General features: G+C 32.3%; 1 protein-coding gene across 1 annotated transcript; it reads right to left on the minus strand.

Annotated features, from left to right (window-relative positions):
- Nucleotides 1-2,552: 2,552 nt before the first annotated feature.
- LOC109341417 (myb-related protein 306-like) lies at nt 2,553-4,194 on the minus strand. Its single transcript, XM_019579320.1, has 3 exons — nt 4,062-4,194; nt 3,718-3,847; nt 2,553-3,357 (listed from the first exon to the last, which is right to left on the minus strand). The coding sequence occupies exons 1-3, from the start codon at nt 4,192-4,194 to the stop codon at nt 2,637-2,639; spliced, it is 984 nt and encodes a 327-aa protein (XP_019434865.1). The 3' UTR covers nt 2,553-2,636.
- Nucleotides 4,195-15,628: the final 11,434 nt, after the last annotated feature.

Genomic DNA, 15,628 nt, shown 5'->3' on the forward strand with positions numbered 1-15,628 from the left:
CTAAATATATATCATTGTCTAAAACTTTTCTCTCTCCCATTATCTTTTTGAAGTATGCCATGCATTATTATTTTTGAATTTTTATTTCCCCTTTTTTCTCTTATAAATGGAAAGAAAACCTATAAAATATCCCTTTTTCACTCTTTTATATACTCTTGATCTAAAGGCAGGCTTAAAAGATGAGGGTGAAGAGAATCACAACATAGCACATATGATCTAACCATCACTTTGCCTTGAGAGTTGATGGATACACCAGCAGCATATTAGGAGTCTAAATATGGTCTGATAGTTATGGTGAAGGATTTCATAAATATAACAAAAAAAAATTGTGGGTTTGAATCTCACCTACAATAAAATACTAACATATTAATATTTATATATAAAAAAATATATTAGGAGTCCAATCCCATTTTTTGCATCTTGTGAATGTTATGTGCATATATGTGGAAACCATGAGATTAGAAATTGTGGTCAGCTTCTCACATAGAAAGGTAAAAATAAGATCACATGCTTCCCATACAAAATTTTCCCAAAAAGAAAGGACTTTCTGTTACCCATTTACCTTATTTGCTAGCAAGAATTTCGTGACAGCATATGCTGTATTATTACTCACATATTTTGTTATTTTTGGAGAGAAAAAAATGTATGCACTGAAATATAAGAGTTTTATATACTGTCAGTTTATTATTCATTTTTAAATAATCTATGACTTTATAAAAAAATAATACAATTGAATGATGATATACAATCTATGTATATATTTTTACACTACCAGTACATAAATATTATATTTTTTTCCTTATTTTTAGGAGCTTATTTAATTTATGCTTAGTAGTAAGATAAAAATTTCTGACATAAGAAAAATATCACATCTAAATGATACTTTGATAAATATTCTTTTCAACTTAACTTAAGATAGACGAGAAGAAAATATGATATATCTCGAATATTTTATAATAAAATATCAAAGATAATAAATAAATGAAAATGTTTTTCTCTATATTTATTGATATTTTTTTGGATCACCATGAGCACATGGAAAAAGTTTTTCTACCAAGTATATAATGTTTTTAATACCTATAAATTCAAACTCAGGGCATTCGGTTAATTTAAAACAAATTTCTACAAGTTGATATATATATTTGGTAGTCGTCTATCTTTGATTGACTTAGAAATAAGTAATAAAACAATTAATGATTTTGCCTATTAATACAAAATAAAAATGTAAGCCTATAAACTTTAAGAAATTGGATTACGGTAAAAAAATTCACACCGACCTATCCCTCATCTGTTAAAAAATATTAACTTTTAAGGAATGCTATGAAACACAAGTCTTACGTCAAATTAGAAATGATCTTAGGTTTAACTGGTTTAATTTTGATTTGACCAGATGATTTTGTATATAATTAATACATTTTATCTATAGATATATAATTATATATAAATGTAAAATTTTATATAATTAAAAATTATGTATAATTATATTAAAGTAACGTCTTTTTATTTTGTTTTTTGGACTGAAATCAAATAAAAGATTAAAGTTGTGTTCCATTTTTTAATTTTTAAGTGAACCGTTCGGTTTACTTCCCGTTTTAATCCAGTTTAACATGGATGGACCGGAATTTCTTCAGTTTCAAAGCGTCTAACCCTCACTCAGTTAAGATAGTAAATCATGGCTATTTTCAAATCCGGTCACTGATCAAACTGATTAGACCGCCTCCTGTTCTCACAATACAGCTTTTAATAACATATACATAAATAGTATATAATGTGCTATGAAACATTTACACGGTTGATATGCACCCTAAATCCATTAAACTATATCAAATTCTTTTAGTGTCAATAAATTGTGCAATTGGACAATTTCCATTAAATACTTCGTTCATTGTGTACCTCCCATTTTCTTTTGTAGTTGGTATCAAGATAATTCATAATCAATACTAAGAACGGAAAAAAGGGAAAAAATACCTCTTAATTTATTTTAATATTGTTTAATTGTGTGTTCACACATTATTTAGTAAATTTGGTTATATATACAATTTAAGTATGACTTATAAAAAACATATGATATATGTCAAATACATTAAATTATATATCAACATGTACGTACGTCTTTTATATACAAAAAATATAAACTCTTTCACATTATGTATTTTTCAGAATTAAAAATGAAAATATCTTAAAAGAACCACAGTAAGAAAATTGGGAAATAGATAATTGTCATATATTATTATATAATTATTGGGTTAACACTTGAAGTTTTCTACTAGGGAAAGAGCAACATGCACTAATCTTACTTGAAATAAATAAATCATTCATAAACTTCAAGTTACAAGTTGAAAGAGATCCCAACTTCTGAGAACCTCAACACATCTAATTAAGGAATAAACCCTAGTCAGACCAAAGAGTTTCATTTTCCTCTTTCCTTGGTCTGACTCCTGTTTTGAATTGTCATGTACTGTAATTGCTATGTTACTTAGATTGAACGGAAATTTATTATCTCAGACCATATCCCAAATTCTATCATACACTAATGAATAAAAATTTAAATATTTATTATTTTTTTATGTTTTGGTTCATTATTACTAGTGCAGGACAGAAGAAAATATGAGTTGGGATAACAGATTTTTGTTCACTTAGAACATAGGTGACAATTCCATCATCTCATCTACATGACCAACATTTTCATCTAAAAGCCACTTCTCAAGGAATGACAATGGAGGAGCATTGCTGTTCTCAGATGTTAGCCTATTCTTCTCTCCAAACTCAGCACCAACCACATAACCCTTTTCAGGCATAGAATCACAAGTAGACTTGTCCCAAGGAGCATTGTTCAAGTTCTCAAATGACAAAATAGAATCAAACTCTTCATGTGAAACCATATCTCCTCCACCCTCATGCTCATCTTTGGGATGAAGCTGAAGGTTCAAAGCAGCAGGCACCGATGCAGATTTCACCATCTTACTATTTTCAGACATATCATTGCTTTGAAACCCTTCTTCTTCTTCTTCTTCTTCTTCTTCTTCTTGTGTTTCTTTCAGAGGCTGTTTTGGAGAAGTTCTCATCCAACCTTCTAAGAGCCTTGAGATATTTTCTGTGCTTGAAGCATATGTTGAGGACTGAGATTCATGAATTTGTGGCTTCAGGGATGATGCATGATTGTTGCTACAGATATCATGATTTTTAGTGTCATTAAAACTCTTGGATGGGTAGTGACCAGTGGTTGTTGAATCTGATGCTAGGTGTGGGTCCAAAGCTACTTGGAGTTTCTTCAGCTTCTTCTTTAGATGTGTGTTCCAATAATTCTTTATATCATTATCTGTTCTTTGTGGAAGGTAGGAAGCTATGGCTGCCCATCTGCTCAGTTAATTGATCAATAACTTCACAGATTCAGACATATATCATTTGCATAAAATAGTAAATAAAATGAAGAAAAAAACATGCAAATAGTCATACCGTAAGAGTTTTATACATTATCAGTATCATTTATTTTTAATTAATACAATAAAAATAGTCATTTTATGTATTTTATCAAAATTAAATGAATGGGACATGATAAGCAGCTCTACTATGTGGCTGGTTGTTGTTTAATTGTTTCATCATTTTATGTTATTGGTTCCATAACAAATTGATTGGGAAGAAATGACATGATTGGTTTCTTTCTTCAATTTTTTGTTTTGATCAGCAAAGAGAATTGTGATATGTGAAGATTATTACTTGTTACCCAGTAGAGCTTGCAAATGAATAATCATTCCTTCCTCATGAGCAGTGAAGTTCCCTCTCTTGATTCCTGGCCTTAGATAATTTGTCCATCTAAGCCTGCAACTTTTGCTGCACCTTGATAACCCTTTTTTATCAAAAGCAAAAAGGTTTCAACTTCATTCAAAATTGTCATAATGTATCATTCCAAACTGAAAACTGTTTATATAGAAAAAGAAGAAGCATCATCATAGTACTAACATAAGAGATTATATTATTGTCATAGACATGTCCTTTGAGAGGTTAATACCATAAAACAAGAAAGAAGATAGAGAATATTAGAAAAAAGTAGTTGAATTTACCAGTATTAGTAGGCACTGATCTCCAATTTCCAGGACCATGTTCTTGGATGTAAGAGACAAGGATTATGTCCTCCTCAGGTGTCCATGGACCCTTCTTGATGCCAACTTTGTCACAGCATGGAGGCCTTCCCATGGAGTCTTTTTTCACTCCAACTTCTTCCTCAAAACTCACTACTCTCACTCTTTCTTTTTAGACCCGACTTCAAAGACAGCTTTCAAATAGTACCAATGCATGTGAGTGCTTTATATACTCAATGACTTCAAAGAAAGGGAAGCACTTTATTTATATACTCCCTAATATAGATAGATGGCAAAATAGGTATTGTTTGCACAGGCCTGTCTACATAGCCTGTAATTTTTTGTGGGCAGGGCAGGTAAAATTTGTTCGTTTACCCGTTTGCCTGTGAAGCCTGCAGGCATTTGTAATGGGCGATGCTGGCAGCCCGCCAACATATTATAAAGGAAAAAGAAGAAAAATTCGAATAAATTATGATATAATATGATTTAGTGTCTCAAAATAAATTGTGTTGTAATATGATTTAGTCTACTTTATATAGAACATCAAAGCTTTTTAAATTTTGTTATCTTTGAACTACTTTATTTAATTTCTTTTTATTTTATTATATTAAATTTTAATTTTAAAATTATTCATCAATTCTCGTGGGCCGTCCGCATGCCCGTTTTAAAATGGGCAGGGCATGCCATTTTGTCCGTTAAGCCAATACGAGCATCTCTGTGGCCGCTTAAATTTTTGCGGACATTTGTGGACATAGACAAAACGCGTCAAGCGAACCTTTTGCCATCTCTACTCACTTATTAAATATACCTGTTACCCCATATCATGTTTCATATGTTGTCCCCATCTAATAATAATAATAATAATAATAATAATAATAATAATAATAATAAATAAAAAAATCATGCGATGTTTTTATTGGCACGAAACAACATACATAATAGGATTTGGGACACCAAATATCTCCTACTCACTTTACATAGGGGTGAGCATGGGTCGGGTTGGATCAAGTAAGGTTTATCCCCTATCCGACCCAAAATAATGGTGGGACACTTTTTTGAATCTGAACCTGATTCTAGGCCCGAAGTTGACTCAATCCTAAATGTCGTCTAGGTCATCATTTGAACTCAAACCCGACCTAAACCTGCTTAAATATAATACATACATATTTTAGACAAATCTTTTTAATATTATTTATTATATATATATATATATATAATTTGACATATAAAATGATATGTGTATATATATATTGTTATTTATATATATCATAAGAAAATAGATAATCAATGATATTTTCGACCAATGAGCTGTCATTACTTTGTACATAATTAAATAAAGACACATACAAACATGAAGAGTGAGTGACTATTGAGCAGATCTGGCCGAATCATGTTTGTTCCATATCCAACCCAAAATATTGACTGATCTAATTTTTAAACTTGAATACAATCCTAGATCCAACAAGACCTAACTATATTCAGGTCCGATCATAATTAGGTCATATTGGGTGAGTGAATAGGATAGAGTCGTGGTTACTCCTGCATCTATCCTTGGAGAGTCACCTAACTTTATTATTGAAATTATAATTATCCAAGTCAGTATAGCAACCAAAGTCAGCTTGGCTATTGAACATTTTTCATCTTTGCCTTTTTGAGTGTCACGTGGCAGATAATTATTATATGATCTTAGACCAATTTCCTAAACACATAAATCATTCATTTTGCATAAATTCAAACAATTTCCGGAACACATAAATCATTCATTTTGCATAAATTCAAATAATCTCAGCTCATTAATGCATGATTAATAATTTAGATGTGATTGCAACTCTTGATCTTGAATATTTCCCACCCTTTATTGGATTGAAGTGTTTGGCTAGGATCCATGACATCTTTGTAATTAAATTATATTTAAATTTACACATAAATTTGGTAGATGCCTAATAAATTGAAGCTTCAGAGAGAACTTAAGTATTTTTCATCTAATCTATTCTTTGGATCTATTGAAATTAAAGGAGATCACTAGCCAAACATAAAATTGAAAGCAAGTTAAGGCATTAATTATTTTCCAACGGACAATTTTGATTTTTTTTTTGTTTCCTTTCGTCTACAAACAGCAAAGTTATGGTACTACTCAAATTTAGTGGACTGCTTACACTAAATGAAATTTTAGCAGAAGAGGAAAAAAAATACCATAAGGATATTGAGAGGTTTGAGTTTTCGGTAAAAGTTGTTGCTTGCTTTTGGGAAATGTTTAGAGAATAAAAATATTGAAATGAGAAAGGAATATGAATTCAGAAAAAAATGAATATATTGGTAGTATAAAATAAGAGTTTTTTATATTGTTATTATTATTATTATAGTATTTATCATTTATTAAATATAACTATAACTAATATGATGTACTGATTATTTAGGAGTCTTCTTTACATTGATAATATATAAATATTACACTCATATTAATTTGCTATCGCTATTGTCTTGCAAGGTAAATATTTTTGTGACATGCATCACAGTTCAATGTACTAGCTATGATAATAGAGTTGTGGAGACTATAAAAAACTGTTGATACTTGTTGTATAATTTAGTTTTGTTAGTTAAAGTAGCTTACTATTTTTAGTTAGTTAGTTAGTTGAGACTTGCTATAAGTAGTAGAGCTTAGGCATTGTGTTAATTGAATAATCTTTCTCTCGTATTGCCATTAGTAATATACAAAAATATATTGCATACTCTTTATTCTCTTCATTTCCTTCTTCCTTCTTTTGTTCTTTCTTTCTTAATCCAACAATGGTATTAGCAGCTTTGTAGGCATGGATTCTGTGTGAATCTTCAAAGGGGACCTGTGTGGGTGTCACCGTGATCATCAGAAGTAGAACAGAGATGACAAACAATGGTGGTTTCTCATTGACACTTCATATCTTGGATGGCAAGAACTATGATCGATGGAGGAATCAGATGAAAGCTATCTTTGGCTTTCAAGACGTGTTTGAGGTAGTTCAGCATGGATATCAGGAGATTGGGGAAGGAGCTACTGAAGCTCAAAGAGGAATCTACAAGGAAGCCAAGAAGAAAGATTGCAAGGCTCTCTTTCTTTTGCATCAATGTGTTGCTGGTGCCAACTATGAGAAGATCAATGGTGCTGAAACTGCCAAACAGGCTTGGGATAGCCTAGAAAAGAGCTATGAAGGAATGGCAAAGATCAAGAAGGTTAAGTTGCAGCAGCTTAGAAGGCAATATGAGCTCCTGCAGATGGAGGAGAGTGATTCTGTGGCTGAGTACATGACCAAGATCTTGACTCTTTCGAATCAAATGAGGTCATGTGGCAAGGTTTTGAAGGAGAAGAGTATAGCGGAGAAAGTGCTTAAGACCCCCACTTGCAAATATGATCAAATTGTAGTTGCAATTGAGGAGTCCAAAAATCTTGAAGAACTCAAGATTGAAGAGCTACAAGCATCCCTGGAATCTCATGAGTTGAGGTTGAAGGAAAGAAATCCATAGAGAATTGGTGATCAAGCTTTGCAAGCCAGATTCACCAAGAAACCTCATAGTCGGTGGAGCAAGAAAGGCAATAGCAAATGGAGGACAAGTGAGCAAGGACTCTCTGGGAGAAAAACTGATATCCAATGGAAATCAAGAAAGGAATGTGACTCAAAAGGCTCTACCAAAAATGCAGATGGTAGAAGGAAGTTTGACAAAAAGAAACTACAATGCTACAAGTGCAGGAATTATGGTCATTTTGCTTCTGAGTGCAAAATGAATAGATGGACAGGCATGAGAGAAGAGGAAGCTGGTTTGGCTCACAACAACCAAGAATCAGATGAATAGCACTGCTTGTTGATGGCCACTACAAGAAAAGATCAAGTCAATGAGGAGAAAGCTGAGTTTTGGTATCTTGACACAGGATGCTCCAATCACATGTCAGGAAGAAGAGATTGGTCTACAACTCTGGATGAATCTACCAAAAGCAGAGTCAATTTCGCAGACCAAAGCTCAGTTACTGCAGAAGGTGTTGGGAAAGTAATGATTCAGAGACAAGATGGCAAACAATCATACATTTCCAATGTACTTTATGTACCAAAGAGGAAGCATAACTTGCTTAGTCTTGGTCAATTGTTGGAAAAAGGGTATGAGATGGTGATGAAGGATGGTCAACTAACTGTTTTTGATAAGAAGGCTCAGAAAATCTTGAAAGCTCCTCTATCTTCCAATAGAACATTCAAAGTTCAAATTCAAGTTGGTGACCAAAAGTGCCTTCAAGCAAACATAGATCAAGTCACTTGGTTGTGGCATCAAAGGTATGGCCACCTAAATTTTAGAAGTCTAGAATCTTTGAGCAAAAACCAATATGTGTTGGGGTTACCACTTATCACAGTGCCATCAATCTTGTGTGATGAGTTCCAATTAAGCAAGCAGGCAAGAAACTCATTCAGTTCCGATGTTCCTTCACGAGCAAGGAAACCATTGGAGACTGTCTTCAGTGATGTGTGTGGTCCTCTTGAAGAAGAGTCAATTGGAGGCAATAGATACTTCCTTATCTTTATTAATGATCATACAAGAAAGATACGGATCTATCTAATTAAAAGGAAGAGTGAAGTGTTTCAGATATTTCAGAAGTTTAAAGCACAAGTTGAGAAGCAATGTGATCTGAAGTTGAAGCAGTTAAGGTTAGATGGTGGAGGTGAATACACTTCAGCTCAATTCAGTGAATTTTGCACCAAAGAAGGGATCCTTCATGAGGTGATAGCTCCTTACACACCTCAATACAATGGCACTGCAGAAAGAGCAAACAGAACACTACTCAATATGGCTAGGAGCATGATGAAAACCAAGAAGTTACCCAAGAAATTCTGGGGTGAGGCTGTCTCAACAACAACCTATCTCATCAATAGATGTCCATCCAAGAGATTGAACTATAAGACCCCTGAAGAAGTTTGGCCAGGCTCTAAACCAAGTGTAAGCCACTTAAGGATATTTGGCTCACTTTGTTTTGGGCATATTCCTGAGATAAAGAGAGGCAAGCTTGATGATAGAGGCTCAAAACTCATCTTTCTTGGTTATCATAGTACTGGTGCATACAGAGTTTTTGATCCCCTAACTCATAAATTTTGTATCACCAGAAACTTGAAGTTTGATGAGAGCCAATGTTGGAATTGGAATGAGGAGCCTAGTACCTCTAGAGTGAAAGCTGGATTACTAATTGAAGATGCACCTAGGCTGCAAATTGATAACACTGAAGATAATTTGCACAACTCTGAAGGAGGTGAAGCCATTGGTAATCCATCTCTTGCCCCACCTAGTCAACCCCTCACTACATCCTCATCTCAAAGAATAAGACAACCACCATCTAGATTGAGAGACTATGATGTCTTCCCTGACTCTACAATCACAGCTGAAGGTGATTTTGTTCACATGGCACTGCTTGCTGAAATGGAACCAATAAGTGTAGAGGAAGCTCTTGGTCAATCTCACTACATTAGAGCAATGGAAGAAGAGTTAATGTCCATAGAAAGAAATAAATCATGGACACTAACAACTCTTCCACCCGACAAGAAGGCAATTGCAGTTAGGTGGGTGTTCAAGACCAAACTTAATCCTGATGGTCAAGTATCAAAGTATAAAGCTAGATTGGTAGCAAAAGGTTTCCTGCAAAAACAAGGACTTGATTATGATCAAGTGTTTGCACCAGTAGCTAGAATTGAGACAGTGAGGTTGGTGATTGCCTTAGAACTCTTGGAACATTCATCAAATGGATGTGAAATCTGCCTTTTTGAATGGACCACTTGACAAAGAAGTTTATGTGTTTCAACCATCTGGTTTCATAACAGAAGGCAAAGAAGAAATGGTCTACAAGCTACACAAAGCACTTTATGGACTTAAACAAACTCCAAGAGGCTGGAACAAGAGGATAGATGCCTTCTTGTTACAACTTGGCTTCACTAAATGCACAACTGAGTATGGTGTCTATGTAAAAGGGAACTATGAAACTGATCTATTAATTTTGTGCCTGTATGTGGATGATCTTCTCATAACAGGTGCAGAATTTGGCAACATTCTAGCATTTAAAGAACAGATGCAAGCTGAGTTTGAGATGACTGACCTAGGGGAACTCTCCTACTTCCTAGGCATCGAATTCAAGAAAACTAAGGCTGGAACATTGATGCATCAAAGGAAATACACAGTTGATGTATTGCAGAGGTTTGAGATGATAAATTGTAACCATGTATCAACTCCTATTGATGTAGGGACAATACTATGCAAAGATGGAACAGAACAACTGGTAGACAAAACATTATATAGACAAATGGTGGGCTCACTAAGGTACATATGCAACTCAATGCCTGATATTGCATTTGGTATTGGGCGGATAAGCATATTCATGGAATCTCCCAAGCAGAGTCATCTAATTGCAGTGAAGAAGCTACTTAGATACTTAAAGGGACCTTAAACTATGGGATCATGTACCCTACAGAGTTGAAGAAATGCAACAAGAATCTATGTGGTTTTTCTAATGTTGATTGGTGTGGGGACAAAACTGATAGGAAGAGCACTACAGGTTATCTCTTCCTTCTTGGCTCTGCTCCCATAAGTTGGTGTTCCAAGAAGCAAGAGGTGGTAGCCTTGCCATCATGTGAAGCTGAGTATATTGCAGCTAGCATGAGTGTTTGTCAAGCTGCTTGGTTGAGTGCTCTTATGGCAAAATTGAAGCTGGAAACAGAAGAGGTGAAGCTACAGCTAATGGTTGATAATAAATCTGCTATAAACTTGGCCATGAATCCTGTTGCTCATGGTAGGAGCAAGCACATTGAAACCAGATTTTACTACATAAGAGAGCAAGTGAACAAAGGGAAATTGGAGTTGGAATTCTGCAACTCTGATAATCAATTGGCTGACATCTTAACCAAGCCATTGAAGAAAGAAAGATTTGAAACCTTGAGGAGGAAGATTGGTTTAGAAATGATCAATGCAAACTGAATTAAGGAAGAGTGTTGATACTTGTTGTATAATTCAGTTTTGTTAGTTAAAGTAGCTTACTATTTTTAGTTAGTTAGTTGAGACTTGTTATAAGTAGTAGAGCTTAGGCATTGTGTTAATTGAATAATCTTTCTCTTGTATTGCCATTAGTAATATACAAAGATACATTGCATACTCTTTATTCTCTTCATTTCCTTTTTCTTCCTTCTTTTGTTCTTTCTTTCTTAATCCAACAAAAACTATATTATTATTATGTCCACGATTATAAAATCACACAATGTACAAGTAGTTTTGTCATTTTAATTTGTAAAGATATAAGTCCTTATGCGATTATTATGCTTATGAAATAGTTATTAAAGTCATGTGTAAAAAGTTTTAACTATTTAGCGGTGTCAAAATTCAGCCATTTCTGTATTTAAAACTATCTTATATGTTGAGTAATGATAATAGTGGAGTGCAGTTTAACATAGTTAATATAATATTATAGTTTTCTAAGGTACATTTTTCTTTCATACTGCAATTAAATTGAGTCAAGATCCTCTTGAGAGGAAAGTGGTAAAGAAAATTAAAATGTAATAACATTTGTATTTTTTATTTATATTGGTATGATATTTTTACCCTTAAAATTACATATAAAACACAGAACTCTCCTCTCCTATATCGAAAAATAGGGGTGACAAATAGATGAACTTAGTTGAATTTGGATTTAGGTGCTAATGGATTGATGAAATTTCACCAATTAATCCATACAAATCTATTTAAACTACCTTTTAAGTTATTCAATCTATTCGTATCTAATGGATTCCAATCCATCTAATTTATCCATGACTCAATTTTCAGGGATTTGGATGAATGGATATCCAATCTATTTGATTTTTTCATTAGAAATAAAAAATTTATTGAAGAAAATCAGTATTTTAAAAACTACTATTTCAACTAAACATTTTTTAAAATCACCTTTTAAAAACAATTCTAAAATCATTTAGAAATTAATTTTTTTAAAATGATTTTTGAAACTTTTATAGAAAAATATTTTTTTCAAAATTTTATGATGTCAAGTTTAAGGTTCTACGTGTAAATTATTTAACAAATACTTTTAGAGTGTAATATCTATCACTATCAGTATAAAGATTTATACATAATTATTATATCATTCATCATTTGTTTGTATTACTTTTTTTGAATGGTCAATGATAATTAAATATAAATGGGATGATGTAGTAAAGTGTATAAAACTCATACATTGGTCAGTGCATATATTTTATCATACATCTATATATTATGTATTTAAGAATAAAATTTTAATATTAAATATATACATATTTTCTATAATTGATATCAATTTAATAAAACATTAAAAGTGAGAGGTAGAATCATGAATGAATTTGCTTGAATTTAGTTTTCTTATATATATTAAATGAAATTGAAAATGCAAAGAAAATTATTTTTTGTAATTTTTGGATGGATTGGATGAAACATCCAAATACATATATTTATGGATATAATTGGATATAATAGATGAGTTTAAATCCATCCATTATCAACACTATCCATTATATAATATCCATTTAAATCAATTAGCTCTAACGAATAAATTTAGATGAATTATGGATTATGGATAATTTTGTCACATCTATTAGAGATAGTTCTGGTTCAATTAAATTGTGGTAAACACCAAAATCACTGAGAAATGATAATTTAAAAGATAATAACTTAAAATTTTCCCATTTTTCCCACCATCTTCTACGTACTATCAGAGACTGTATGCTTCATTATGAGGAACAGTGGAGTAGCTCCTCTTGTTGACAATGTGTCCAAGCTGTAACATGCACAAAAAAGGGTGTGTTTTAGTACATAGTTTCTGTCACTTTCCACAGACCCAGATCCCTCTTCTGAGTAAGAATAATGATCTAATAGGAAACCATTGTTTACTTCTCTTCAAGATTATCACGGCGTTTTTTGTAGTACCAAGAGTATTCCTCACCTTGTTGAGTAAAGAATTAATCTTTTGCAGGTGTGTAGCTCCCTTTTAATAAGTGTCGTTTTAAGGAATCGAATTCTTAAATTTTAGTCATCCTCAAAATCTAGCTGAAAATATCACTAGATCAACACCTCATCACCGTCCAAATATATTAAAAGAAGTACATTTTTGCATTAGATTTGGGGTAGAGTAGGTGTCCAATGGTGTAATAAGCATTTAAGACCACAATTGAATTGCTTCCATCTCCATCCTCTTCTTGAGATGAGTTTCAATGTGGTGATTAAAGTCATCAAATATGTGCCCCACAGAATTGACGTTCTTGTAAATATCACTATAACAGATCAGTGACGGATCGAGGAACGGAGGATAGAAAATACAGGTTGCACTGAATGGTTCAAAATATATCAGAAATGGAGTGACAGAGTACAAATTTATATAACCTGTAGTGCAAAAAATGCACAAATATTTTTTTGACTGTGTGCATGTGCGTGCTCCCCCTCTTGAAGGGGTGGCTCTGCCACTCTAACCAATATCTATACTCTAAAACAAATTTGAAATCATCACAATATTTATACAAGTCTCTAATATTATAAATTACACTTTGCAATTATAATATTCTGAGTACATGTGGATTGTAATTTGTGATCATCACGATAGTAATTGTGGGTGCATATGGATTGTGATATATAATAAGACTATATAACCTCACTCTCATCCTTCATTTACACTGAAAGGGATCATATGTTCTTATTTATATCTTATTTTTTTATTCTGAATTAATGAAAAAGTTTCATTTAATTAAAAAAATTCTAAAAATATAAAATAACATTTTTATATTACTTGGAGAAAGTTAATTAGTTAGAAACATATAGACATAATCATTTTGGGACACAAGATCCCTATTCTTATTCACATATATACATGGTGCAATATTACATTATTTACGTTAAAAAAAATATTAGTGTAGTAATATAAAGTCCCACCAGATTCTTAGAATGACCAAAACACAAAAGACTAAATACTCATTAAGTGAGGAGGTTGATAGTACCAACAAATATTACATTTTTACCTTATATCTTATTTTATCTCTTTTTTTCTTTAGAATATACTCTAATAATTCTGTTACTTGATTAGACAAGTGTGAGAAAATTAGATCTATATATCATATATTACCAAAAGCCAAGATTTGATCTCTATGAGACATTTGTTACACTATGATAGAATAGCAACACAACAATGCTTAAAAATGTCATTTAACAATACTTTTAAAATGCTTTCTATGTGAGCGTTGTTAAATATCATTCAATCCTATTTTTTGAAGTGCTCTAGAAGATAGATATTTAATAGCACTTACTAAAGCGAGCACTGTTAAATACTTCAGCTACATTTAACCTTAACATATTCCAATAATATATGAGTAATGAGATCTTATGCAAATTGTTTATTTTTTCTCCTCCAACGTGCAAGTGCTTACAGAGCGTTTAGGTAATCCTCCATGACAATGCAAGTTGCAAATATAAATAAAGAATGATATCTCTAAACAAATTGCAAGATTTATGAAAAATACAAAATAGAAAGAACAGTTGCCATCATACTCAAACTCTGTGTTCTAAACCAATGAACTATAGCAAAAAACCTAGAATATTATAGTTGTGTAACTTCACAACAAATAAAGATTATACTATTAGTGAAATGTTTCCACCAAATTGATCATAAATAAAACTAATTATTTAAAAAAGATAACGATTCAAATGCATCAAAGACTTGTATTTATGGTGTAAATGCAAGCATCAAAACTGAATAAAAAAGAAATAAATGAGTTAAAATAAGATAAGATTTACCTTATGCTTGAAGAGAGAAACCAAAAACCGATAACTTACATGAAAAGAGAAACTAAAAATAAAAGAGAAAAGGGTGTAACTCATGGAGAAGAAAAAGAAGAGTAAGAGAAACAATAAAGTGAATGATATGTGTATGGGAATGGAGTATCTCGTGGTATAAGGAGATAAGTTATCTCCTCCTGCTAGTAAAATTATGGCATGTGGCATGTTTCATCATTTTCTATAAAAATATTTTTAAAAATAAAGAAAATAGCGCACATGTCACATTTTTACTGGCTAGAGGAGATAAGTTATCTCCTGATATGAAGAGATACATTATTCTCTGTTTGTATGTGTATTATTGTGTGTGAACTTTTGTTTTTAAATTTGAAAAGAATCACGCTCACTGAAACCAGCGTTTGACAATACTCACTGAAAATGCATTGTTAAATATATGAATGTATGAACTTTTACAGCGCTCACTGAAGCAAACACTGTTTGTTGGAATTTCTGACAATTTATGGGTCACAAATATAATTCTATAATTGTGTTATGGCCATTATGTAATTAGCCAAAATATAAAATGATCTTAAGTAATTAATTTGGTGGCTCAGGGTATATGTGTCATGAAATAATAATAAGTGTAGATACCTTCAGGCAATTTCTGATTTGATGAAGGGACTGAATTGGAATTATTGCAACTAAAGTAGTAACCACTTCGGGGTTACTTTTATGGGTTATGGTCCCCATTTGTAGAGCAACAGGTTTTCAGGTGT

Source organism: Lupinus angustifolius, unplaced genomic scaffold, assembly GCF_001865875.1.
Source record: "Lupinus angustifolius cultivar Tanjil unplaced genomic scaffold, LupAngTanjil_v1.0 Scaffold_461, whole genome shotgun sequence".
Lineage (NCBI taxonomy): Eukaryota > Viridiplantae > Streptophyta > Magnoliopsida > Fabales > Fabaceae > Lupinus > Lupinus angustifolius.

Excerpts from the sequence above, each read along its gene's own strand:
- LOC109341417 (XM_019579320.1), bottom strand. The coding sequence starts at position 4,194 with ATGGGAAGGCCTCCATGCTGTGACAAAGTTGGCATCAAGAAGGGTCCA. Across the intron at positions 3,848-4,061 it reads ATCAGTGCCTACTAATACTG|GGTTATCAAGGTGCAGCAAA; the intron begins GTAAATTCAACT and ends TTGATAAAAAAG. Across the intron at positions 3,358-3,717 it reads CAAGCTCTACTGGGTAACAA|ATGGGCAGCCATAGCTTCCT; the intron begins GTAATAATCTTC and ends TTAACTGAGCAG.